Genomic DNA, 27,977 nt, shown 5'->3' on the forward strand with positions numbered 1-27,977 from the left:
GAAGCGGAGAGGCAGCATTGCGCACGGTGATAGTGGCGGTGGGGGCTGTTGCATCTAGAGACGCAGGGACCAAGAACGAGGGGACCTCTGCGGTCATAACACGGGGCGTGGGGGAGCATATGGCTAAAGTGACGAGCACGGGGGATGCAAGAGATGACGAGTCTGTGCCTCAGGACGTGGAGATGGAGGAGGTGAATGAGGTGGATCCATGCAAGTCCATGACTAGTCAGGAGTCTGTGATTCAGAAAAGTGGAGCGTGGGTGTCTGAGACCCAGGAGAGAGGAGGCCACGGGGCTGTGACACAGGAAGAAGAAATGCAGACGTCAGAGACACAGGAGGCTCGATCTCAAGTTGGTGGACCATTGGAAATTGGTGCGGAGGAGACCACAGCACCAGAGGCTGGAGCTCAGCAAGTTCTGATACAGGAGGTTGGAGCTCTGAAGACTGTCACGCAGGAGGCTGGAGCTCAGAAGACCGACACCCAGGAGGCTGGAGCTCAGAAGACCGACACTCAGGAGGCTGGAGCCCAGAAGACCGTCACGCAGGAGGCTGGAGCTCAGAAGACCCTCACGCAGGAGGCTGGAGCTCAGAAGACCGATACGCAGGAGGCTGGAGCTCAGAAGACCGTCACGCAGGAGGCTGGAGCTCAGAAGACCGTCACGCAGGAGGCTGGAGCTCAGAAGACCGTCACGCAGGAGGCTGGAGCTCAGAAGACCGACACTCAGGAGGCTGGAGCTCAGAAGACCGACACGCAGGAGGCTGGAGCTCAGAAGACCGTCACGCAGGAGGCTGGAGCTCAGAAGACCGACACCCAGGAGGCTGGAGCTCAGAAGACCGACACGCAGGAGGCTGGAGCTCAGAAGACCGTCACGCAGGAGGCTGGAGCTCAGAAGATCGACACCCAGGAGGCTGGAGCTCAGAAGACCTTCACGCAGGAGGCTGGAGCTCAGAAGACTGTCACACAGGAGGCTGGAGCTCAGAAGACCGACACTCAGGAGGCTGGAGCTCAGAAGACCGACACCCAGGAGGCTGGAGCTCAGAAGACCGTCACGCAGGAGGCTGGAGCTCAGAAGACCGACACCCAGGAGGCTGGAGCTCAGAAGACCGACACTCAGGAGGCTGGAGCTCAGAAGACCGTCACGCAGGAGGCTGGAGCTCAGAAGACCGTCACGCAGGAGGCTGGAGCTCAAGAGACTGGGACCCGTCCGACCAAACGGCGGCGGTTGGGGTCTGGTGACAGCTCCCGGAGCAGCGACACCATCCAGGACGTGAGGTGAGAGCTCACCGGTGGCGTTCAATTAATCCGCCATTGCACGTTTACAGCAAATGTTAAAATCGCTAACAACAAAAGTCCAGTTCTGTGTGTGTTTTCGTGTCCATTCGAACGCAGTCCGGCAAAACAACCCCCTACCTCCTCGCGGTGCCGGACGGGCAACTCTGTCGTGGACAGTGCTGTGGGGGGAGGGCCAGTTCTGATTGGCTCCTCCCCTCATGGCGTCTGTGTCCACCACAGTGGCTAAACAGGGGCTCTGGATGGGTGCGAGGGGCTGGTAACCCCTCCCTCTTCAATTAATTACCACTAAACTATGACTGAAATATGTAACTAATAAGCTGGTGCCGGAGGCCCCGGGGGGACAGGCGTCTATGACGTCTCCTGGCCAAACTCTAATTGGCGGAGCCAGGAGATTGAATCTCTACCCTCGGGGCTCCTCCAGAAACAATGAAAAGCCACTACGGATGGCCACGTGGAATGTTCGAACGCTCGCTGCGGAGGAGAGGCTGCCACTCCTCTGTCGGGAGCTGGACCGGTACCGCCTGGATCTCTGTGGCATTCAGGAGGTCCGGTGGACCGGTTCTGGCTCCTGCCATCATGAGGTTGACAGTCCTCTACTCGGGGCAGCAGACTGCCAAATAACAGGGTGTGGCTCTTCTTTTGAACAAAAGAATGAAGGAGGCGTAGGAGCGTGGCGGTGAGGTGTGGGAAGCTGTAAGTCCCAGGCTACTTTGGGCTCGCCTTCCCATCAACCGGAGGCGAAGAGTGGAGGGATGCAGGCAAAACCGGTGTGTCAGATGCCTTTTAAGACCTCCTATCACAGGTGCTGGCATAAAGTGGCCCCTCGGGATAGAGTAATCTTGTTGGGTGACTTCAATGCCCGAGTTGGTCATGATGCTGGCACCTGGTCTGGAGTGATTGGAGGGCATGGGCCAGATCAGCTCAATAACGGTAGGAGGCTGCTAGATTTTTGTGCAGCCCATGGGCTTGTAATTTCCAACACGCTGTTCCGGCATCGGCGCATCCACACAACATCATGGATGCATGCCGGGTCCAAGCAAGAACATCTGCTGGACTACATAGTGACAGACCAGCGGATGCGAGCCCATGTCATTGACACCAGGACCTACCTTGGAGCTGATCTGCCCTCTGACCATCGACTAGTCATCTGTAAGATGCGCTTGCCATTCTTCCACTCCGGTGGTGGGTGTACACCCAGGACCCCATTCCAACCTAAAGTGGCCTGGTCTCAGTTATCTGATGAAAGTTGCAAGCGAGAATTTCATCATCGCTTGCGGCTGGGGTTGGCATCGTCCCTTACTCCTCCTAATGTCGAGGGTAAATGGGTGAGGTTTAGGACTGTGACTCATGCAGCTGCAATGGCTGCTTTGGGTACGCGGTCCAGACCTCCCCAGAGACCCTGGCTGACAGAGGAGGTGTTCAGGATGGTTGAGAAAAAGCGACAGGCCCACTGTCATCGGCTACAGAATCCCACGTCAGAGAATGAGGAGGCTTACCGCAGCCTTCGCTCGGAGGTTCGGAGAGCCGTGAGGCGCTGCAAGGATGGGTGGTGGTCGCGGGTTGCTGAGGAGATGGAGTCTGCCTCAGTGGCCCGCGATCACAAATCTCTATTTAACTCCATCAAAAAAGTAACCTGCAGCGCCACACCTATTACCATCATTAGGGGAAAAAACGGTGATCCAATCTCCGACCCCCAGGAGCAGGTTTGCAGATTTGCTGAGCATTTCTGTGAGGTCCTGGGGGAGGGAAAATCCCTCAGCCAGGAAAACATCATGGCACAAAGTGAGGATGACCCTGCTGAGGCTACGGTGCCTCAAATGTTAGAAGAAGTCACCCCTGTGAGTGGCTGGCTGAAGTGCCATCTGTTGAGGAAGTACTGAAGGCGATCCGGAGTCTGAGACCAGGAAAGGCAGCGGGCAGAGATGATCTCCCAAGCGAAATGCTGAGGGAGGGTGGCGTTTGTGCACAGACTGCCCTATATGACATAACAACAGTGGACCACTGGATGGGTTCCGCAGGATTGGAAGGATGCCCTGGTGGTCCCCCTCTTTAAGAAGGGGGACCGCACAGACTGTAACAACTACAAGGGCATCTCACTCCTCAGTGTGCCGGGAAAGGTCCTGGCAAGGATTATTCAACATCGCCTTGCCAGGCACGCTGAGGAGAGGCTTGCGGAGCCCCAATGCGGTTTCAGGAAAGGGCGGTCCTGCACAGATGCCATATTTTCTGTCCGTCTGCTACAGCAGAGGTGTAGGGAATTCCAGCAAGACCTACATCTCTGCTTTATTGACCTGGTCAAGGCCTATAATACCATCAGTAGGCCTGTGCTCTGGGTTGTTCTTCGTGCTTTTGGAGTACCTGACCCTCTGCTCACGATCATTAAGGACCTTCATGATGGTGAGCGGGCCCCGGTAAAACTACGTGGCCGGGAGTCAGAGCCATTCCCTGTACACCTTGGGGTGCGACAGGGATGTCCTCTGGCTCCCACATTATTTAGCATCTATTTTGACCACGTAGTTCGTGAAGCCTCCAATAGCTGTACCGGGGGAATCTCCATATGGTACAGATATAATGGGAGGCTGATCGATGCTCGGGTGCGGTCAAGGGATGGCTCCCTATTGCTCAACCACGTTATGTATGCCGATGATTTGGTAATAGCTGCTCATTCAGAGGAGGAGTTGGAGACGCTGCTGCTGAGACTGGAGCGTGCCACTAAGAGATGGGGCCTTGCCATCAGCCCCACCAAAACTAATCACCTGCCTGGGTATTTTGTACCATCGGACACTCCACCCCCACAACTCCCAATCGGTGATGGGGCAGTTGTGGAGAGAGTGGAGAGTTTCTCATACCTGGGCAGTGTGCTTATGACGGGCTCCAGTTTAACAGCAGAGGTCTCACTCCGAATCAGTCGAGCGGCAATATCTTTTCATCGGTTGCGTAACGCTGTGTGGAAGCTACCTGGTCTGTCGCTCCACACTAAGCTTCAGGTCTTCTTGGCCACGGTCATTCCCTCCCTTCTCTACGCTTGCGAAACGTGGACCCCTCTAATGGAACATCTTCGCCGGTTAGAAACATTTAGGCTAGCCTGCCTACGATCTATCCTGGGTTTTACCAGGCTGGATTGTGTGAGGAGCTCACAAATCCTTGAAAGATCTGGGTAAGGTCCCATCGGTGAGCTCCTCCGGCAGGCAAGGCTGTGTTGGCTGGGTCATGTAGCCCGCATGCCCAGCCACCGCATGCCGAAACACCTTTTGTTCCGCCGGATCGAGCGGGCTAAACGGTCGTGGCACGGGCTAGAGAAGAGATGGAGTGATGTGGTACAGGAGGACGTGGAGCTGAGTGGACTTGCCGATGACTGGTACCAGCGGTGTCAAGATCGGCCTCTGTGGAGGAGGCTCGTGAAGGACGCTACTGGGAAGTTGGAGGTAGTCGCCCTCCAACAACAACGGAGGGCGGAAGAGCGACGCTCACAACAACGAGCGGAGCGCCGGGTGGCTAAAGCACAGCAGGTGGGCACAGTAGGGGGCACAGGTGGTGCATCAGACAGTCATCTCAGTCATCTTAGTCAGTCCACCCGTGACACTTGGGTCTGCCCCGTGACCTGCCCGCGGGCGTTCGACACTTCACGTGGCCTCAAGGTGCACATGGCCTGGCACAAGCGTCGTGGTAACGTCACCGCCACTTAGTGGCGAATGGCAGTTGTTGTTGGAACGCACCATGTGGTAGCTTGCCGAGCCCTCGCGCTTTTGCCTCATAATGTCTGCTGCCGATCAATCAAATTGGAAGGCGCCGTGCGTTTTTGAACATTCGCTTGCGGTTGATGTTACATTTTTACAAAAATGCAACCAGGTTCCATTGTCAATCCCATCACTTGTGGAATAATTTGATTACGGCAACTATTATCGAAAAATCAATAATAGATGTATAACCCGTTTGCTTTTTTGAAATGAATAGGATCCCATGGTTTAAATGGAATGTTCTTGCTCATAACACTTGGTAACCCAGCAGCAGCCTGACTGCTGGTGAGACCCAGGTCAAAACCGGTCCACAGTTTGCTTGCATAAACAAATGTTGTTGCTGGATAATTATGGTGTGGAAAGTCGATAGGCGGATGGACATAACATTTTCTAGTTAAATGTGAAGATACAGGACGGAGTTCTGCTTGTACCATATTTTCTTGCAGGTAAGGCTTAGAGCATTTCACAGTTCTGTATGTTGTTAAATCTATTGTATTCTCTTAAAAACTGGTTGTCATCAGATTACATTTTTAAAATGTAATCCTCATCAAGCCCTATGGTGTAAGCAAGTGCAGTCTCCTCTCTTTTTGCAATCCGTCTCTCTACAGGCCTCTGTTTATTGGCTATGAAGAAGGGCCATATGATAGATGTTTCTTTTTAAGGCAACACAGTATTGTTGGCATTGAGGTTTTTTCATTGTAATCCGCTCCGTAGCTCGGTGTGCAGTGGAGCATTCTTCCTGGCCGAGATGCTCGTGGAGTACAAGTGGCCTTCGGACGACGGGGGCGAGTACTACATGCTCCAGGAGCAGATCAGCGAGTATCTGGGGGTCACCTCCTTCAAGCGCAAATACCCAGGTGTGCCAGCAATTACTCTGACCCCCCCCCCCACCCCCTCACTGGTAGTTGTAAAAAATCCTCATGAAATCGCCATAATTTGGGTGGCACGGTGGTGCTGTTGTGGTTACACCTGTGCCTCACAGCAAGAAGTACCTTGGTTCAATTCCTGACTCGGATGCATTTCTGTGTGTAGTTTGTATGTTGCCCCCCCCCCCTATTCTGCACGAGTCTCCTCAGGGTTCTCCGATTGGCCAGCTACCCCCTCGTGTGCCATGCTGGCCTTCATAGGTGTTTGCTCACAGCACTTGTATGTATGTATGTTGAACATCTTTGGGACTGTACGTAGCCAACCATGCTAATTGTACAGTCTGTTAAAGGCAATACTGGGGATGTTTGTCTTTGTGTGTGACACTTAGACCTGGAGCGGCACGACCTGTCACACAAGGAGAAGCTCCACCTGCGCGAGCTCAACGTCATCACGGAGACACAGTGCACGCTGGGTAAGCAGGGCCCACCTTTCGCCCCCTGCGCTGTGCCAATTTGCACTCGTTGACTACGCTAGGTCGCATCGAGAGGTCAACAAATGGGCCGGGTCGTTAACCTCAGTACAGAGAAACTCGGGAGAGAGGAGAGAGAGAGGACAGCACCGTGGCACAGCGTGGAACGAAGCAAACGGGGCCCAGCACCAACAACGACTCCCTGGGGTAGTCAGGCAGCACCAATGAGCCCCCCAGGGCATCCTCAAATGGCAGGGCCCCTTCACCAACATCGGCGTTTGTATGGTGGGCAGTGACGTGGTCCGGCGGTAGTGCATTTTACTATTTCCGCGGTTTGAGCTCAGCAGCCAACCTGGTTTATGCTGCCGGATGCATTTACGATAAAATACTGCTTCCTTAAAGATCTCGAAATGCAATTCCAAATGGAGCAGACCGTGGTGTGCTGGCGGCATGGTCATCGCCTTGTGCCTCCACAGGGATCCCAGGAGATGTCACTGCACGGGAGGCACGGTGTAATTATTAAAATGATGCCGATGGGTTTTGTGCGCTCACGCGTGTTAGGGCTGACGGCGCTGCGCAGCGACGAGGTCATCGACCTACTGATGAAGGAGTACCCCACCAAGTACGCCGAGTACGTGACCGTGCTACAGGACCGCGAGCGGCAGAGGATCACCGACCGCTACAAGGAGTACTCGGTGAGTGCTTGGCTGAAGTTTTAATGAAAAATAAATATGCTTAGTGTTGATGATGAATAAACAAAGTATGTGTGCTTGCTTTAAAATACTGATGTATAGGTGGGTGAGTGGGTGGATGGGTGGGTGAGTGAACAAGTGAGTATTTGGATGAGCTAGAGAATGTACAAGTGGGTGAGTAAACTTGATTTGAAGCTTTCGTGACTGCAGGAATTACTCTTTGGTTCTTTCGGTAAAGTCAACACAAGCAACCGTCATCAGGTAGAACTACATTTGAGAGAGAGACAAAACACAAACACAGAGACACACAAGCAGAGAGAGACAACACAGACACACACACAGAGACACACAATCTTGACACACAGAGACCCAATGCCTCTGTGTCGAGGCCTTAAATAGAGAGGGGGGGGGGGTTGGGCAGAGAGAGAGAGGTGGGTCTGCTGGTGGCTGCGGGTTGGGCAGAGAGAGAGAGGTGGGTCTGCTGGTGGCTGCTGCTGGAGCAGAGAAATTAGCATGTCAATGAATCCACCCCGAAGCGACCGAGGGAAAGAAGAAGATCGAATGGCCCTATGAGAGCCTGGTACATTTTTAGAGAGAGAAATAGTTTTTAGAAAACTAAATTTAGCAAATCTTTTGGAAATGTATTGATTTTATTTCTACGTGACTACCAAAAGAACCAAAGAGTAATTGGGTGAGTGTATGAGTGAATGAGGGTGATTGAATGAGTGCATACATTTGTGAGTTGCAAATGAACACATGAGTGAATACATAAGTATGAGCGAGTGAACACCTGAGTGTATATTTGAGTGAGTGAATGTTTTTGCTGAACACAGCAACAGCAGAGCAACCAGAAGGTGGAGCCGGGCAAGGCCCCCGAATACATGAAGAAGGCCGTGCGCAAGGCGGCCGAGTACAACCTCAACCTGAACCGCGAGCGCCTGGAGGAGCGGCGCGCCTACTTCGACCTGCAAACGCACGTGGGGACACGCGGACGCACGGGGGGGACGCACGCAGACACACGGAGACGCACGGACACATCGAGACCCAACGGACACATCGAGACCCAACGGACGCACAGACGTGTGGACATAGGGCTTTCGCACAGACCCTATGACACACTCGCTCATGGACAGAGATGCGCATGAACACACGGACGCACGAACTCTTGGATGCACTTGCACGTCCAAAGATGTGGATACGCGGTGACGTGGACATATTGGCACGTGGTCGACACACGGGCACACGGGTACATTTACAGACATGTACACACAGCCAGGTGGACGCACAGGCACTTGGACATGCACACACAAACGGGCACACTTAGACGTTGACAGACATTGGCACACGGGCAAACGGATATATACTGGAATTTGAGTACAAATACTAAGATCCCCCATATAGCCTTAAGTGCCGTTAGCGAGACACACGTACAAACACGTGTGGTCAGGTACACACAAACACACGAGCAGACAGACTTGCGAGCACAATACTACAAACACACAGACTACAATGACACATGGGCATACTCACACAGGGACACACGGGTCTTCTGCTGTCCCATGTCAATGCAGACCACACAGGCACATGGGCAGGCAGTTGCACATGGACACTTGGACACAGAGCCACGCCTGTCTCTGTCTCCCCTGTGGCATCCAACAGACAATCCAGTTCCCGTATGGCAAGTACAAGGCCATCGCGCCCGACAAGACCAAGGTCGGGTCCTACCCTGTTGCCCTCATTCCGGGCCAGTTCCAGGAGTACTACAAGAGGTGAGCGTGGACCACATGTACGTCGCTGTGGTGCAAGCGGTCAGGGTTGTGTGTGTGTGCGTCTGCATAAACATTGTGGAGAGCGGTGGGGCAGTGGTTAGCTCGCTACGCTACGAACCCAGCGACCCGAGTTCGATTCCCCGCTCATGGCCAATAAAAAATGCAGAATATTTTAATGGGTCTTGGACCTCCCCCTTAAAAGAGTATCTGGTGTGGTATGTAAAGGAAAGAACTTCAAAAGATCACCCTCCTTGCATTGTGTTGGCTCTCATGGGTGCTCGCGAATAGTACTTTCCCCAAAAGTATAAAGGCTATATGGGGGGTCTTTGTCTTTATATGTGTGTATGCGAAGCGGTTACATGGTGGCTAGTGCTTTGAGCAACTGTTGCAAAGCTCGGACAACGGTGTTGGAGAATTGAAAGCGTTCAGAAGCGCCTCATGCTGTCTTATCCTCGCCCCCCTTGGTGTGCCATGCTATTGGTGTGCCGTGCTGGCATTAATAGGCGCTCACGAACAGCGTTTGCCCCGGCGTTGCACGCGGCTAAGCGGGGGGATGATTGTTGTCATCTTTGTCGTCACTGCCGTTGTTGTTGCGCGTGGGCACAGGTACTCGGCGAGCGAACTGCGCTACCTCCCGGTGAACACGGCACTCTACGCGCCGCCGCTCGACCCTGAGCTGCCGGCGCCCGACAGCGACGGCGCCGACTCGGACGACGACGGAGACGGAGACACGCAGGGGCGACGCGGGGACGACTCGACCTCCGTAACGACCAGCACCGCGGCACCGCACCGCTATGCGCACCATCACAAGTGCACCCTCAAACGCGCACCGTCACACACTGGCACGCACCGGCATGCGCGCACTCTCACAATGCTGCGTGCCTCCAATCATCACCAGTGACATAATGGCCATACTCTCTCACATCATCAACATTATCGGCATCACTATTTCTCGCATCATTATCATCATTGATCACATCGGCATCATCATCACCATCACACTTGCATCGTCAGTGTCATTGTCCATCACCATTATTAATCTTGAAGTGAATGGTGAACCCAGCTCCCCAGGACACTGGCCCACAACCATTGCGTTGGTCGGAGCACTCTCCTCCCCGCAATGCAGTGAAACGTCACAATTTGGAGTCGCACAAACCACTCGCATAGAAGACACGAAGTGGATCCCATCACTTCTTAAACGCATAACCGGACCCACGTGTCGCGACGCCAAGATGGCCCCTCCGTGATAGCCGTGTGCTCTGAGTGACAACAAATACGTCGTTGGCTGAATACCCTTTTATTACAAAGATCTGATTGCAGTCAGCGTCGTATGTATGTATGTTGAACCTTCGCACCATACGTAGACAACCGTGCTAATCACAGGTGCCGATGAATCTTTCCACGCCTGGTTAAGAGGTAAATAGCCACCTGCCGTTGTGTGCGGACGTGCGAACTGCGACGTCCACCTGCGGGGTGTGTGTCGGGAAGTTTGATCGTTCGTTGTCGTCGCCGTCCCCGGCGCCGTCCCCGCATCTCATTCCCTCCCGAACCTAGGACAGCGGCACGAGCAGCAGCTCGGATGGCGAGAGCCCCAGCGATGCTGCCGAGGAGCCGGCGCCCCCCCCGCGCCCAGGGCCCGGCCGCCCCCCCAAGGACCCGGCGGCGGCAGCGGCGCGCCTGGCGCAGCACAAGGCGGTGCCCGGGTACAAGGTAGCGGAGAAGGCGGCGGCCAGCAGCACACAGCCGCACCCGGTGCACGCACCGCAGCACACAGAGCCAGGCGCCACCACCGCAACCACCGCCGCAACCACCACCGCAACCTCCACGGCAACCACCGCGCCATTCCCGCTCGCGCCGCCCACCGCTCCCCTCCCCGGGCCACCCCCCAAGCCACTTCGGGCCGCTCCGGCGCCGGCCAAACCGCCCCTGATTCTAGCGGCACCCTGCACGTGCAAGCACGGCCTGGCGCTCGCCGGCCCGGCCCCTGCCCCCCCTCCCCCGGCGTTGGCCGTGCCGGCGCTTGCGGCGGAGGTTGCGGCTCACGCCTCGCCCAGGCCGCCGGCGCCGGTGCAAGCTGTCGCGCCGGTCATCGTCCCGGCGATGTCCGTTCCCACGCCAGCTCCGGCGCAGGCTCGCATGCCGAATGCCGGCGCCCGTCCCTAGTGCCGCTGCTGTCCTCTCCTCCCTTCTACCTCTCGCTGGGAGACGTAAATAACAAACGGCTCTTACCTTGTAGCTATACGCACCAAAGCCACGGTGTCCCAAGCTGGTCAGAGCTGCAGATCTTGAGGCTTCGTTGATGACAACACAGCCTGTACAGTCGTGGTCGGGTGCAGCGTTTGAATGACATCACTACCGTTCTGCTCGTTCCCGGTCGCGACGAGTGGGCTTTGGCCACTTCCTCTCAGCTTCAGCGTCACACTCCACAGGAGGCGAATTACATGTAGAACTTTTACAGTTTGAACTATATTCGTGTCACGGTTTCTGATCTGTTTCCTTTTTAGAACCTCGATCAAATTCGATATCAGTCACTCGCCCAGTTGGTCACGATTGCCCGCATTAGACGTCACTGTAGCGACATCAAGACAGAGAGAACTACGCTGTCATTTTGCTGAAACTTCCAAGGCATCTTTAAAGAAGCTTCAAAACTTGCTTGGAACAGCCCAGGACACAGAATAGTGTAGCCACAAGATGAGAGCTGTTTGTTTGACATGCATCTTACCTTAATTTCCATACGTACCTTTCCAATTGCCGTGGTGGTGTCCTGACGCTGCCCGATGAGTGGTGGTTTACGTGCCCTACCTCCCACGTAGTTCCACAGATCTCACGGAGCTCTCGAGCCATTGTAGTTCACAAAGGTCACGTGGCCTATGGAACTCGCGTGGCCCCTGTCAGGGGCGGAGCCGGGATTTCAGGCCGCGGTGACATTCAACACATTTTTATTTCAAGAATGATTAGAGAGTCAGGCTGTTGAACTAGACGCCATCGGTTGGCGACACACTCTGACAATGCAGTTGCACGGAGTCCGCCAGACCGACTGTCGTACCCTTATACGCAGAATGTCACCCCTGTTACCCCCCCGGCTCCGCCCCTGCGACCCACGGAACCCGCGTGGCCCCTGTGGCCCATGGAACCCACGTAGCCCCTGTGGCCCATGGAACCCGCGTGGCCCCTGTGGCCCACGGAACCCGCGTGGCCCCTGTGACCCACGGAACCCGCGTGGCCCCTGTGGCCCATGGAACCCACGTAGCCCCTGTGGCCCACGGAACCCGCGTGGCCCCTGTGGCCCATGGAACCCACGTGGCCCCTGTGGCCCATGGAACCCGCGTGGCCCCTGTGGCCCATGGAACCCACGTGGCCCCTGTGACCCACGGAACCCGCGTGGCCCCTGTGGCCCACGGAACCCGCGTGGCCCCTGTGGCCCACGGAACCCACGTGGCCCCTGTGGCCCATGGAACCAGCGTGGCCCCTGTGGCCCACGGAACCAGTGTAGCCCCTGTGGCCCATGGAACCCGCGTGGCCCCTGTAGCAGAGATCTCCTTCTCATAGAGACCCAAGTGCACAGCCACACACAGTGCAACACAGAGCCGAGCTGATGATGGCCGGACACGTTTTTTTGTGTTCAGAACACTAACTGTATAACGATCACCGCCATACCCTCCCTGTACATAGATGTGTCGTGTATGTGTATGTTCTTACTGTTACTAACATAGCTGTTGGATGTCATCAGTAACGCAAACGCAGGCACTTTTAAAGAAAATATAAGATCATTCCCAAGCACCTGTGTCGTTGAGCCCAACCTCTTCCCAACGTTAGGTCCTCCTCCTGCACTCCCAGCCCTTGCTGACTCCAACCTGAACTCCTAATCTCCTGACCCCCTGAACCTAATCCTTGACCCAAATCCCTAACCTGCGCACGCACACGGAGGCAAAGACCGCTCGACGCTGGGGACTCCTTGGCTGTGCGATCGCTCTCACTGGGGGCCTAATCCTTCCCGGGATGCTTGAACCGCACGTTGATCTCTCCCTTGGATGCACTTTCTTTTCGTAGCGCTGGAAAAGCACGAGTAAACAGCTTGAGCTTTTTTTAATTATCGTGAGCATGAAGTAGTTATTTTTAAAATTTTGTTTACAAGAGATCGTTGACGTGTTCCGGAATTCCGAGTCGTGGTCTGTGTACGCATTGACGGAAGCACTTTGTTGAGTGGTGGTAGCCGCTCCGAAGGATTTTATCATACTATCCACTTTTTTACGTTTCTTCACTTTGGTAGCGTAGTCCCCGGCATCGTTTGCTGTCTTTTTCAAAAGAAAGAATAACCACTGTCGTTTACTGTCTTCACGGAATTGCGGTAGAGAGTAAACATTTTTAATACGCTCCCTTCTCCTTTTGTCAGCTTTTGCTGTGTACTTGGCCTGCGACCGGTTCCCGGCTGTGCTGTGCTGTCCTGTTTCCTTGGAGAATTAAAACGTTCTCATGCTCAGCCCCAGTCTCTGTCTGCTCTCTTCTCCGAGCGGTGGCGGTCCGGGCGCGTCGCTCCTCCCTCGCAACCTCCCCTTGCCCCCCCTCCTCCCCCAACGCCAGCCGAGCCCCACGCTATAATAATAACAACAACAATACCCTTTGCTTACCCATTTACTCAGTGAAGCCTCGTCGAGTCTTGAGTCTCCCTTTTCCGGAGAGTCCGACCACGTGGGGATGTTTGGCCGATCTTGTGAGCCTCTTCCAGGCTCAACTCTTGGCCTCGTTAATGCTCACCTTTGCGAGGTTTCGTTTCAGCGGTGGCCACTGGCGCTGTTGACGCGCGCGCGCTCACCCAAGCCACGGCGGCGCCGCCGCGCCTCTGATGGATGACCGTGGAGGCGCCGCGGCCGTCGTGCAGCGTGAAACCACGCCTCCGCCGTGTTCTCTCCGCTCATCCCGGCCCGGCCTGGAAGAAGTGGCGGCGGTGGCGTTGCTGATTGTGCCGCCGGTGACATGAGCTGTAACGTGCGTGCGCCGATCCGTCACGGGCAATAACGAGCGACTGCCCCCCCCCCCCCTGCGTGCCGCCCGTAGCCCAAAGTGGTGTACAACGCCCTGTGCGGCATCTGCCTGAAGGGGCGCGAGAACAACCGCAAAGGCAAGGCCGAGTCGCTGGTGCATTGCTCGCAGTGTGAGAACAGCGGTGAGTGTCGTCGCATAATGTGTACACCGCATGCGCCTCTTGTGCGGTAGATCTCGAGGCGCCCTGCCCCAGGGGGACTTCCCGTTGGCGGCTGTCCCTGCGAGGTACAGATGGAATGCAGCACCAGCCAGCAAGTGGGCATGGGTGACGGTACGGGGGGGTTCGGCGCGGGCGGTGTTGCTATGTGGTTTCCTAATTCAAGTAATTTGCAAGGGATGTATAACCTGGACATACACTATAGCTTCTACAGGCATCTTCAGGAGTTGAACATTCCTGAGGATGCCCTCGGTAAGCGGCGCGGCGCGTGGAGAAAGCTCGAGACGAACAACGCTCAACACGCAGCCTGATGTGTAAAACCTCTCTCGGATGGCCCAGTTCGGTGAGATGACTGCACTTTTTGAACCGGCCGCGTTGCGCGCAGGCCACCCATCGTGCCTGGACATGAGCAACGAGCTGGTGGCCGTCATCAAGACGTACCCGTGGCAGTGCATGGAGTGCAAGACGTGCGTGGTGTGCGGACAGCCGCACCACGAGGAGCAGCTCATGTTCTGCGACAAGTGCGACCGCGGGTACCACACGTTCTGCGTGGGGCTCGACCACATCCCCATGGGTGAGCGGCGTCCGCCACGTCACGCGCACGCACGTGCGCATGTACACACACACGCACGTGCGCATGTACACACACACGCACGCGGATGCAGGTCCCCCCTGCGCAGGTTGTCTGTAATGAGCACAGTTAGTGAGCACCCGCACGAAGGCCAGCGCACCCACGCGTGGGGCTAATTCGCGAGTGGGATTGCCCCGGTAAATCTGCCGTGCAACCGGTCGCAAAGGGAGAATGCAGCATGCAGGCTGGAAACATTTGTTAAAACTCAAGGCTATTAAACTATTTCTTTTAATTTTATTTTAAGCCTTTATTTTACCAGATAAGGCCTGCTTGAGCTATGTAGTTATTTTTCAGAAGCGACCTGGCTAACACATGATAGTCAACGAAGTGGCTTTTCGTGTTGACATTTATAGCAGCCAAATACTCTGAACGACACGCCAAAAAGTGCTGCTTACAATCGGCAGGAAGACACCGCACCGCTGCCATCCTTATGCCTTGAGTGGACGAGGCTGAGCGTGCTGTACATGCAATGCGGTGGTCACAGGACATGCACGCAGGCATGATGGGAGCTGTGCCTTGCTGCCGTTTGTGAGCAGCACATCTCTGCGTATCGTTATTGATGCCCGTTGAGGAGAACATGGCGTGTTGTCGTCTGTGCTGCCACCGCATGCTGTGGAGTTCGTGAAGACTGCATTGGGAGTCGAAATCCCGCGTTCACTCACAGCTAGTTGCACATGGCTTACCGGTTGTTGTGTGCGCAACGCTTTGGGTGAGAACCCGTGAACAAAAGTCACCACTTTGGGTGTGTTTTTTGTTCTCACCTTGGCCCGAGTCTAATCCACCTCGCCTTCATCATCACCCTTGGTTCCCCTCCCCCGCCGTGGTCAGGTCGCTGGAACTGCGCGACGTGCGAGGCGAAACCCGTCAACCCCAAGAAGACGGCAAAGCGCGGCAAGAACGGCAAGGACAGCTGAGTGGCGCAGAAGAAGAGAGAGAGATCCGCCGTTCCCCTACCCTCCTCGCTCCCCTCGACTACCCCTCCCCATCCCGCCCACTCTGCAACCTCCTCCTCGTGCCCGGCAATGCCGCCCCGGGAGACGTAATCAGGTGGTGATGTGCGTAACCTCAGGGAGCCGAGCGGTGAACCGCGAGACTTTAGGGCAACTCTGTGAACCGCCGCTCGTGTCGGTCGCACCGATCCTTAGAAATCAAGGTTGTGGCCCAGAACTTTCTCCGGTTCCGTTAGTGCCAGCACCACGACCACCGCCGCCACTACCACCCACACCCCCTCCCCTAGATGCTGGCGATGACGAGGGTGTCCCGAGCGATCCTTGTGTACAGGTCGCGAGCTGCCGGATAACGTGGCTCTGGCGTTTGTGACTTTTGTACCAAAAATGAGCCGATGGTGCTATGGACGTCTTGAATTCAGGGATCCCGATCTCCTGTTTTGGTTTTCTAATAAAGGTTTGAACCCAAGTTTTGGATTTTTTCACGCACTTAGTCTGTTCTTGTTTTGTCTTTCTCTTTAGATTAATTTTATCCCCAATAACATTGAATTGTTTTTGTAATTTTAGTTGCTGTTAACTAGCTTGGATAGATATTGTATTTGTCCAAAACTAAAAATATATTTCGATATGAAAAAAAAATACGTATCCAATATTCTACCAACTATAATGGTTGGTACAATATATTGAAAATGTACTTTAATGAAAAAGTAATGCGATTATGTACTTTTGAGAATTCACACGTCCAAAAATGGTACTTCACTCACCTCTCAGGGCAGTAGATAGAAGTGGGTGAGTGTAGAGAGCGGCTGGTGTGGGAGGGGAACGTGAGAGTTGTGCGGGAAGCCACAGATGACTGCGTGTGGTGGATGTGGTAGGGGTGAGTGAGTGTGGTGGATGTGGTAGGGGTGAGTGAGTGAGTGTGGTGGATGTGGTAGGGGTGAGTGAGTGAGTATGGTGGATGTGGTAGGGGTAAGTGAGTGAGTGTGGTGGATGTGGTAGGGGTGAGTGAGTGTGGTGGATGTGGTAGGGGTGAGTGAGTGTGGTGGATGTGGTAGGGGTGAGTGAGTGTGGTGGATGTGGTAGGGGTGAGTGAGTGTGGTGGATATGGTAGGGGTGAGTGAGTGTGATGGATGTGTAGCTGCGGTTGTTGGGCTACCAGACAGTCTGGGAATCGGCATCTGTGTTTGGGTGGCAGGAATTTATTTGTACTGACATCTGGTGGAATTGTGTTGAACGTGATCACGGGATACCGATATGACTGGGTTTGGTCAGTGCAAGAGGTGGCAACCTGGTGTGGGAGTGTGGCGAGTGGTGATGGAAGGGCGTGTGGGAAAGGGTGAGTGGGGGGGGGCAGGATATGGGGGAGCCACAAGAGAGCGAGCGGTTGCTGGTGGAGGGGAGTGGGGAGAGCGAGTGGGAGACGTGCTTGCAGGGCATGGGTGTTGGCGCGGAGCAGGACGGGGGTGATGCATGAATTCAGAGACGCGAGGCGAGGGCGCGTACGCGATGATTTATTCACCCCGAGCCCCGCCACCCCAGACGCTGCGCCGCTCCTCTCTGCCAGCCGCGATTTACGATTCGGAGTCCTTTTCGCTCTCGGCCCTGATGAAGGTCACGGCTGCCAAACCCCCCGCCGCATCCCTCCTCCGCCTGCCTTCAGTCTGCCCTGGCTCCCTGCACCCATGAAGGAGCGGAGAGGGGGGAGGTTGCACACCGCTCGAGTTTAGGGCAGTTGATAAAAAAACCTGCGGTCCACGGGAAGGTGTAAAAAGCTCCGCGGAAATGTCCATTGCACAAATTTAGATTGTATTCATGTCTCGTGGCAACAACTTTGCTACTCAGCCAGCTGAGCCACCGTCGTATGTTAATACCGTGGTCACTGCTGCAAATGAGACTTCCTGCTTGGTGGAACACAACACCATTCCCGATGACCTCGAACTCGTTGATGGTGACAATTCTTTCTGTCCTCTTGTGAATCATTGGGTTGCCTAAAGGCTGTTTTGGAGGCTCGGGGTAAAATTCCAGATGAGGCCTCCCCACTTCACCTTTTAATGAAGCCCCCTCAGATATGAAGCCCGCGGGCACACTGCTTCACCTGCCCCCTCATGTTGCTGTGTGTAATCATAATTGAGTAATTGGCTGTTAGTACTTGTAGCTTTGGGATATTTGGATTTGTTTTTTTCATCTGGCGAGTTATTGAGTTTAGCAACTAAAACAGACACCACGACAGGAGACGACCGGGGATATTTTGCAAAACGCATGTTTTATTTCTTATACACGATCATACACGGACGGGCACATGGATGACACCACCTCCACCCTCCCTCTGCCCTCGCCCTCCCCCCGCCTTGCCTAAAAGTGTACACAGCCCGCACCATCTCCGACCAAGCTTATCGGTCAAACACCCCTCCGTGAAAACACGCCCTGCACCACCAGGGCAGCAGCAACAGCAGCGGCGGTGGCCAGCGATTATGGGACATGGGAGGGCACGGGTGGAGGAGGGTGGCAGACAGATGTTTAAATTAAGTGGACGACGCTCTGAAGAACCATGCTCCACACTCAAAACAGAGCAGTACCAAGATGCGATGCCAACTTATGAGAGCGCGCACGCACGCACGCACACACATATATACTGTATTTATATATAATATGTACACACGGCAGAGCTATTTAAAATGAAGGCACGGGGAGGTGGGTGGACGGACGGGAGAGACCATGGTGGGTGGACGATGGAGGTGGAGGACGGGTGCAGGAGGGTGGAGGTCAACTCTGGTGGATCGATAGAATTCCACAAATACTTGATGAAGTGAACCCCGCCGTGGACTTCCCTCTCTCGCTCTCCTCCACACCTTCTCCCCCGCTGCCCTCCCTCATCTCCCACCGCGCTCGCCCACCCCAATGCCTCGACTCCCGACGTTGCGGGGGGGCGATGCAGCGCGAGGGAGAGAAGCTCGCAGACTGCGCACCCGCGCCCTGTCCGTGCACCGCTTGGGCCCAGCGGCGGATTAGTGTCATGCACACACACACCCAGTGTGGTGTCCGGGCAGTTATTACAATAGAAGGCAAACCGCACTACGTCCCAAAAAAAACAAAAACTCCTCCACCCACCCACCTGATCATCCACCCACTTAGACATGCACTCGCGCGCGCACACACACAATTATCCATCCAAGCACGAAGCCACTCACCGATTCACATCGACAACTTGCCCACCAACAACTTCCCCATCTCAACCAGCCACTTACCTAATCACCCGCCTCCCCGCCCTCCGGTGAAACTACGCACCTACTCACATCCACAAAAACCAACCACTCACCCACCCAATTACCTACCCACCCACACACACCCAAGTCACTCACTCCCCCCACACAATTATTTTAATCACCCACCTCGCCGCAATGGCGAGCACCGACTCACATCCACCTATCCACACGTCCAACCGTTCACCCATCCGCCCGCCCAGCCACTCATCCATCCATTTATCAAATCACCCAACCACTGGGGCATCTCTTCACTCACTGAACCACCCACCCGCTCACCCAGCAATGCGAAAAGGTTCTGTACACGAATAAAATTGGAACACGCGCCGGGTCCCCTTCGGTCGCAGTTCCTGCTGCCTTCGCGCTCCCCTCCGCCCAAGCGTTTGATTTGAGTTTTTTTTTATTATCGCGATTATTACTCATTGCCAACAGCAGCACAGATACTAAGGATGATTTTAAACATGAAAAACTAAATAAAGGCAAAACACGTCACCCCCCCCCCCCCCCGCAAAAAAATCCCCAGAACAAGCGGACGCATTAACACCCAGAACGCAAAGGCAAAACGTGAAACTAAATAACATCTCTATACACAATATTACTATAGTGACAATTATTAAATTATTACTATGTAAGGGACAAATACAAATCATGGGATGAGAGCGTTAGACAGAGATGTGCGCAGCGCGCCGGGCCCGGAACCGTCTCGGATCGGCGGACAGACACGCGCAATCGCGTATAAAAGTTTCGGGTTCGAGCCACGAAGGCAGTGCAGATTTAAAAACAAACACGGGAGAGCTTCTCGAAGCGCGCAGGGGTTACCTGCCGACCCCGACCCCTACCCTGACCACTAACACGAGTGCCCCCCCCCCCCCCCGCATCTCCCACCCAGCCTCAGCATCGTCCCAACTCGCCTGCCCAGTCCGCCCTCCACCAAGGTCAAGAGGTCAACACGGGCAATGGCGTTGATCGTGCCACTAACGCACCTGGCCATGGCTTCCTGCTGCAGGGTCTCCTGGTTGTCAGAGTTAGCAAACCCCGAAAGGTCTGCTCTCTACAGTATCGTTGCCACGATATGGCCGTGTGCTATCCCCTCTCGCATGGGTGCGTATTCTCCAGGCGCTCAATTCATTTGGCATACGCAAAATATACTAATTAAAAGGGAAGTGGCCAAACATTTCCCTGCATTAGGAAGTTTGGGGCTAAGTGAGGCTTGCTACTGTGCAGGTATTTGCCGTTGTGCTGCTGTGCATCTCTCCGATGTGTTTCTGGGTTGTGCCGCTTTCCGCCGCACGACGTCAGACGCTCCGCTCAACTCGCTGGCGAGCTTCTTCAGGAACCCCGTTTGGTTCCCGAAGAAGTCCCAGCACGGGCAACGAAACTTAAGACAACGCGCCGAACAGAGCGCGGTACGACCTGAAAAATACCACGCACATCAGAGAGGGCCCAGTGAGGCTTCCCAGGGTAGACAAACCACTGCTTCCAATTCTCATCGTGTACTGCACACTGAGAGATGCGGACGGCAGGCACTGCAAATACAAAACCCAGCGCCACGACCACCACTCCCCCCTGATTAGCGACGGTCACCCAGCGCGTGCGTGCTATTGACGGCCTGGCCTCATGTCAACGAACATAATAAATCAGCCATCGGGGGGGGGAGGGGGGTGAAAATTACACCCAAAATGCAAAAAAATGTCAACAAAAACACTGCACTGAGCCAGAATGTAAACAGCAGCAGCAGCTACAGCCACGGCAACTTTGACATCTGCTGGTGAGTGAACCTGGCAGTGATCAAGAATCTTAGCTCCACCCCTCAACATACCCCCCAACTCCCCTCAAGGGAGATCCAGATAGGTCTCAACCCCCTCTTCCCACCTGAGCCATGAGAGCGAGAAGCATCAGAGGCCGTGTGGGGCTCACGGGAGGGGCAGTTCCAGAAATTTGTAAGTACACCTCGGCCACTCAAGAGACGTGGGTAAACGCCGGTGCATTCCTGACGTGGCCCCGTTTCACTTGGGCGCCATACGCCAACCGATTGGTGGCTGCACTTAAAACAGAAGTTATGTCCCCCCCCCCCCCCACCTTTCTCGATGTCCGTAAAACACCACGGTGTCGGACACACTCGGACACAACTCACTGTGTCACCGACGCGAGAATGGCGACGGCGCGTTCGGGTTTTGTGTCCCTCAAACCACCCGACTTCTCTCCACAGAGCAATCAATTTCCTAACACTACGACAACTTCCGAAGCGACACCCGTCACGAATCATTCGGTTGAATGTGACGGAGGTTGCATAATTTACGTAACTGCCCATGAAGCACCACCGCGTGGTGTGTGTGTGTACACGTTAGATTGTGTATGTGCATGCGCACACACAACCATATTATTACATGGACAAAGTATACTGTACATGCATAAAGCGTGTATGTAGAACTTCTTTCCCACCGTGCGTAGCCAACCATGCTAATCGGAGGTGCGTGTATGTGCGTTTGCACGCAGTACACTGTGCGTTGACCGCGTTACTGCATGTGGACACAGCATGCCTCGGGTACGTACACCGCGCTGTGCGTGCACACGCGTACACATTGTGTTTTTAGGTGCACCGCAGCACACCGCGTGCGAGCAACACACATGTAGAGTCACCTCCCATCGATGCTACACATCTCCGCATCGTCATGCCAGTCGGGGCTCACGATTCTACCCAAGAATTAATTCTTCTCCGTCTCGTTTTGAGATTGCCTGCGAGCTAACATGGAATATAAATCAATATAGAGAACATAGGACCGCTGCTGTGGCTGTGCTGTGATGCGGCTCTCTCGGGCGCGCATTCTCAATAAGCGGTGCGAGAGGTTAAACCTAAACCAGATTTTGTTTCCAGTCGCTTGGAGGGACGTGGTTGGTCCCCACGACCTTCTTCATCATCGTCCACACGAAGGCCCGCCGACGAATCTCCAAGTCGTTGCCTCGCTCGGGGAGGCAAGTTAATTTTAACCGAATTTTATTTACTTTAACGCAATCGCTCCCTGTGCGATTTAAAAATAAAATATCTCCGTGTCCCTCAGGGTATGGGAGGCACTTGCATAGCGAGCAAACTTGACAACTGCGTTGCGAGTCGTAACATCCATCTGTATCTGGAGCCAACAAAATAAACGGCTTAAAACAACAATAACACAATAATAACATCGGTAATGCAAACACAAGCACGGTCGCCGTGAGATCAGGGCGAGAAGGGAGGTAATCCGATAACCCTGGCTCGATGTAGATATATCCCAAAAATAAGATCAAACCTGGCCTGAATGTGGCTTAAATACCAAGCAAATGTAGCCCAAATCCAGTCTAAAGCCGGCCTGAACCCAGTCTGAACCTAGCTAAAATCCGGCCCAAAACCAGCCCCAGAACATTCTAAATGTAACCCAAACCCAGTCGGTGTCTCGTCTAAACCCGGCCAAAACCCATAGAGAGTTCAGCTGAAACCCAGTCCCCAAACCAAAAGTCTGCATCTCTCCGAAGCCGAGCCGCAGCCCAGCTCAGGAACGATCGACGGTGCGGCAATTTGGGTGGATTCCTCTACAGGTCAAGTGGGAGCGCACACAACCGAGGAAGGGCTGCGAGGCCGCTCTGCGTTCACTCGCGTTTCCAGAATTACGTCGTTTGTAAAAGCAATTAAAGCTTCCCTATCGCCACGTGGAGCACGAGTGGGGGCGGGAGCAGTGTGAATTATAAACCCATGTGAAGCCCACACTCCAACCCACGAGACCCCAGCTAGGCCTGACAAAGCAATGAACGGCAAACCAGAAGCAGCTTCTGCAAGTGACAGATGTACGAGACTATGTGAGCGTTTGTCATGCCTATGTGTATGTGTGCATGTGCTTTTCCTGGCCGTGCTCGACATCTGTGATAGAGTTTTTGCACCGCTCTTGTGCGCCTCCCTAAGGTTGACTCGGCCTTAAAGGAGGGCCTTGCATACTGTGTGAATATCAGCATTTGGGAGACAGTCAGTTGGGCTTTAATGGGGCTGGCCCACACCAACCCCTCTCCGTGTTTCGTGCCAGCCTTGATAAGTGCTCACGAACAGCACTTACTAATATTACGAATGGATCATTTGTACACTCCTACACCTAAACCGTGACTGTAATTATCTCGAGTTCGGGAATCGCAAACAATTAACTCTTTTTGATAATAAACCTCAAAATCAATGCCACCACCAGGGCCCTCCCCTTGTCATGTCCGCAAGCCTTTGACAAACTCAAAAATTTTTTAAACACAAATGAAGAGAAGACACAAAAAACATAAAGCGCCATGTGTAATATATATAGAACTCATCCAACCCTTCACCTCACGATTCTAACCCAAGTCTAACCGAGCGAATCTCGCCGTCCACGTTCAAACTCTTATATCAAGGAGGCTTGAGTTGCAACCAGGACCCTTCTCCCAGATAATTAAGAGTCTTAACTAAATAATTAAGTCATTAATTAGGCTTAAGAGATGCGAGCCACCTCACCCAGTGAACACCTTGGCTAGAAATTGGGCCCACGGACCTCTTCCCAGCATGCCAGGCCCACGTTTTCCACCCACAGCGCACGCGATGGGGGAGGGGGGGGGAAGTGGGGGAGACAAAGGCGGTCGGGCACGCGCGACGCTCATCACGCGATACACGGGCGGCAGGCAGGGGTGGACACTCCGCCGTTTCAAGTAAAGAAAAGTTAACTACATGCACACGCGATCGCCACTCCCACCATTCCCCACCGCTCCTCGCCACCAAAGCCACCGCCGTCGTTGGCATCGTTGCCGGCGCTGGATGCCTCCCCCACCCCGTTGTGCCGACGCGGACCCCGACGGAAACATCCCAAACGACGCTGCGCGCTCGCACCGAACACGTGCAACCAAATTCAGGATGCTCGGGATTATGTGAGGAGGAAGAGGGCGGGGAAAATGTTTTCAAAATAATCAAATGTTCGTCCAGCAATGAACGGAGGAGTTGGGACGGCAGAGGGCTCGTGCGGAGAGTGTGCAAAGCAGCAGTTTTGTGCCCAGATCCCAGCCGCATCATCGCATGCGCGACCCCGGTGCTCGGCAAAATAAAGGAGACCTGTACACGCCCCCCACCCACGTTAAGTAAATATATCAGCCTCCAATTAAAGCTTTGGATGTGTGGATTTAGTGACGCTCAAACCTGAACTATGGTTCGTGTACATTTCAAATTGGTCACATGTACATCTGTGACAACGTTGCATGTTCTCTTGATGGCGCTCTGCCCCTCCTGGCATCCCCGCTGCGTCTCGCCTACCCGCTCGCCTCCTCATCTACTCCTCACTCTTCCGCTCCTCCCTCTGCTATTTCCCCCGCTTTCTTCATTTTCTCCATACCTCTTCTCTCACACTTGCTCTCCTCATTTCCGCTCCAGTCTTCTCCCATGCCTTCCCTCTCATCATTCGCCCTGTCCTCCGAGTCACCTCGTGTCCATTAATACCGCTCTCCTCCTCTGAATCCAATCCCCCTCCCTCCACTCTCCTCCTCTGTCCCTCTCCCCTCCTCGCTCTCCTTCCCTTCACGCGAGTCATCAAGCCACCGTAAAGTCCAGTGAGAAATCACAAATCAGTGAAACAACAACGGCAAGGTGAGAATGGAGGGTGAGCAGGCTTTGGATGTGTTGACCGTTTCGGAATCACATGGACTAGAGACTCCAAAATCGCCAAGAGGAGCCACCAGGCTTCCTGTACATAGCGAAACAAAATCTTGCCATGGCAGTCTTTGGTTGGAAAGGGATGGGGTCGGCGGCATTGTCCAAGGATGTGTGCGAGTGTGTGTGTGTGGAGTTTAAAGAGCGAGTCTCTCGATGAATGAATCGAAGGCGGAGCAGCGACGGGGTGAGATAAGACGTCAGCCGGGACGAAGGGAAATTAAAAATTCAACAAATTTCAATTCGCTGAAGTTCAGGGCGTCCCACGAGGCGTGGAAGGGAAGCGGCGAATTAATCTTCCCACGAAAACCTGGAATCACAACACAATCATCAGAACAGTTAAAACAACGAGGCAAGAGTTACAATGATAAATTACAACAGCGATGTCATTTAAATATCCGGAAATATCTGACGACTAAAAAAAAAACGTTCAGGGATAGTCCTGAAACATTGGCAAGGCTGGCCAAGTGCATTTATGAGAGTCTGGCTCCATGTCAAAGGACACCGGAGAACCCGGGGGCAACCCAGCACTGTACTGTAGCCGAGGGGGTGACACCACCTCCTGGCTACACTTCGCAGCCGCGCGCCTACAAAACCTGGTAAGCGCCATTTGGAGGTGGCGGTAACACATCCAAGTAGAAACCTGGCTCCATCCTGCTTGGCTTACGAGGAGACCAGCGATATAAGGCATCCCCCCTGGGCCCCGAGCGAGCGCGGGCGAACGGGCAGAGGGGGGGACACCCTCACCTGGTGCGGGTGACGTCAGTGCGCCGTCTCCTGGCTGCCTCCCTGCGAATGCTGCTCCATCTCCCGACCGAATACGCCCGCCGTCACGCCCACATCCGCGCCTTGAGACACAGCAAGGAGGAGGAGCAGGGGCCGAGAGGTCAAATTCGCATGCGGTGCTGGGCGCGTGGTGACGCGTCGATTCGCCAACAGATGGCCGTTCTCAAGTGCACGATGCACGCATTGGAGTATATCATTAACAATAATTTTGGCAGTTTTCTATATACTCTGTCCAGAATAGCAATTTATAGTGCCGTTTAATTCACATTGGATCAGCTTTACGAGAGGTATATTGCCCTCCCCCAACCCGATTAAAGACAAGAGGACATACGCGCAGATGGACGATGCCAATGCCTTAACGCTTTTAAACACGAGCTGGAAGGAGTGACTAACGCACGCCGACGCTCACCGGCATCGTCCTCCGGCGAGCCCAAAGGCGGCGCGTCGGCGCTCTTCGTCGCCCCGTCCGCTGTGGCCAGGCACCCGCCGTCCGGTACCAGCTCGGGCCGCAGGCCGTTGGGGACGGCCGGGGTAGGCCCCGCGTGGTCCAGCTCCTCGTCCAGCTCCCGCTCCAGCTCCCGCTCCAGCGCCAGCTCCAGCTCGGACTCGCTGCAAGGTCCGACTGACACTGGCGCCGCCGCCGCCACCTCCGCCTCCTCCTCGGGGGGCTCGTTCAGGCCGGCCTGGTCCACGCTGTTGTGGTCCAGGACGAACGTGGAGCCGTCGCCGCCGAGCGTCAAACCGTTGCAGCTGGCGCCTCCTCCGGGCACGCGCGTCGCGCCGTCGTCTTCACCGTTGCCTCCACTGACGAGCTCCTTTCGCCGCCGTTCGGCAGCGTCCCTCCCTGGTCGCCATGCGGCGCCCTCGGCGACAGTGCCAGGCTCCCCATGCCGTGCCGTTCGCTCGCCCCGGCCGGACCGGTCCGACGGTAAAGTCACAGCCGCGAGATCCTCGTTTGTCGCACCCTCGAAAATAGCGCTGCTCCCCAGACTCCAGCCACTACCGCCCCGGGCGCCGTCCATCGGCGCGCCACGCTCGTCGCAAGTTAACCTCGCGAGATCATTGGTCAGGACGACCTCTGACCGATCCGACTCTGGCGTTCTCACGAGAGCCGCGTCCTCTGGGCCTGCCGGCACCGCCTCCCCACTCGACTGCTGCGCACGTGCTCTTCCGTCGGCTTGCGAAACTCCCGGCTGCGTCCCGTCCCTCCGGACGCGATGCTCGTCGCCCGACGACGCCGTCGGGCCCTCCGTACCGCGACCGCTTTCCTCCGCCCCGACGCCTGGCCGCTGGGAGTCGCTCTTCCCGCCCCCGAGGTCCTGGCTGCCGGACCTGACCATGTGTTGCACGGCGCCGCTCTTCACCTGCGATTGCCACGGCTCCTCCGAGATAGTGACCCGGAACCGGCTGGGCTTCCTGACCACGGCGGCAGGCGGCGGCGGGGGCGGCGGTGCAGGCGGCGCCGGCGGCGTCGGCGGCGGCAGAGGGGACAGCAGCATGGGGGGCGGCGGGGACGTCGCGGTGGCCACCAGCTGATGCGCGAACAGCAGGCTCCGCTCCTCCACTGCGCCCGGCTCCACCCGGTCGCGACCAGCGGGCCGAGGGACGCTTCCGTCCGATTCGACCTGGGTGCCAGCAGCCGACTGCTGCTCCTGCTGCGGCTGCGACTGCAGGTCGAGGGCAGCGAAGGACGTGGTGGGCGAGGAGGGCGAGGAGAGACACGGGGGACCCGTGCCGTCCTCCTCCCGGTCGCGTGCAGCGTCGCGGTTGCGCTTGCAGTAGTTCTGGATCTCGGTCTGTAGGCTCTTCTGCGTGTCCAGGAAGCTCTTCACCTGCAGAAACACGCGCAAGGGCTCGAGGTCAGATGTGCACGGACGGGAACATAATCGCCTGCTTGCGTTTGCCATCACAGGTCGATATCCAAATCAATCAACCGCTTGATTGACACGTCAAGAGTTCAATTAACCTTTTAATTGTTTGTTTAGCGGTCTCAGGCAGTAGGGGTGGCGTGCATGCCAAGAGTGTTCTGTAGCCTGATACCAGTCTCTTAAGCCTGATCCAAGACAATCTGGACAAATAATAAAGCTCGTAACAAAAACGCATTAGTGAATAACACTGCCCCAAAGAGGAAAATATTAATATATTAGCAGGAAATTACCCGGCGTTGCCCGGGTACCTGCTACTCCCCATTGTGAATGGGGAGTGGCTCAATCACTGTATTTAGAAGGAGGGGTGTCAATGAATATCTTGTTTTCCCTTTTGAGTTCAATGTGTCCTAGATTGGTCAATCAGACCTTTTTTCAGCAACTGCTGTGCCTGCTGCATTACTCTGCTACTTGCAGACTACAAGCTTCGTGATTAATCAGAACATTTGCCCACAATCACATGCAGTATAATTTCCTACCCCATTGTGGCACATTACATTACATTATTACAGTGCCCCATGGCACAGCAACATCTTAACAGTTGCTGTAACGGCACTGACCCCCTCCTTCTGAATACAGTGAAGCTTTTTTTGAAGCGTGAACGATGCCGTGTTGTTTGTCTCGCACGAAAAGACGGGCGTGGTCACGGAGGTTGACCGTTAATTGGAATCGCCAACGGGGTTTTTGGGCGATGCAACCAACGTCAATTTTATATTAACTTCA

At 55.0% G+C, this 27,977-nt stretch overlaps 2 protein-coding genes across 2 annotated transcripts in view; one reads left to right on the top strand and one right to left on the bottom strand.

Annotated features, from left to right (window-relative positions):
* Positions 1 to 119: 119 nt before the first annotated feature.
* PHF10 (PHD finger protein 10) lies at positions 120 to 16,095 on the top strand. The gene is made up of 11 exons (XM_032962786.2): positions 120 to 1,273; positions 5,746 to 5,888; positions 6,287 to 6,370; positions 6,929 to 7,062; positions 7,893 to 8,036; positions 8,719 to 8,828; positions 9,435 to 9,591; positions 10,383 to 10,538; positions 13,884 to 13,992; positions 14,414 to 14,602; positions 15,488 to 16,095. The coding sequence occupies exons 1-11, from the start codon at positions 120 to 122 to the stop codon at positions 15,571 to 15,573; spliced, it is 2,466 nt and encodes an 821-aa protein (XP_032818677.2). The 3' UTR covers positions 15,574 to 16,095.
* A 1,753-nt stretch (positions 16,096 to 17,848) lies between these two features.
* PPP1R37 (protein phosphatase 1 regulatory subunit 37) overlaps positions 17,849 to 27,977 on the bottom strand; it is a 31,038-nt gene continuing 20,909 nt past the window's right edge. The window contains exons 11-13 of the mRNA XM_032962785.2: positions 25,739 to 27,161; positions 25,291 to 25,391; positions 17,849 to 24,853 (exon numbers count right to left, since the gene is read on the bottom strand). Coding sequence (XP_032818676.2) covers positions 25,306 to 25,391; positions 25,739 to 27,161 — 1,509 coding nt within the window. The 3' untranslated portion in view covers positions 17,849 to 24,853; positions 25,291 to 25,305. The remainder of the gene's footprint in view (positions 24,854 to 25,290; positions 25,392 to 25,738; positions 27,162 to 27,977) is intronic.

The sequence above is a fragment of the Petromyzon marinus genome, chromosome 29 (assembly GCF_048934315.1).
Source record: "Petromyzon marinus isolate PM22_M1 ecotype Great Lakes invasive population chromosome 29, UKy_Petmar_22M1.pri1.0, whole genome shotgun sequence".
In the NCBI taxonomy this organism is placed as follows: domain Eukaryota; kingdom Metazoa; phylum Chordata; class Hyperoartia; order Petromyzontiformes; family Petromyzontidae; genus Petromyzon; species Petromyzon marinus.

Coding starts and splice junctions, on each gene's coding strand:
- PHF10 (XM_032962786.2), top strand. CDS start 120: ATGGCTAAAGTGACGAGCACGGGGGATGCAAGAGATGACGAGTCTGTG. Junction 9,592..10,382: donor GCGGGGACGACTCGACCTCC/GTAACGACCAGC, acceptor TCCCGAACCTAG/GACAGCGGCACGAGCAGCAG. Junction 14,603..15,487: donor GCTCGACCACATCCCCATGG/GTGAGCGGCGTC, acceptor CGCCGTGGTCAG/GTCGCTGGAACTGCGCGACG.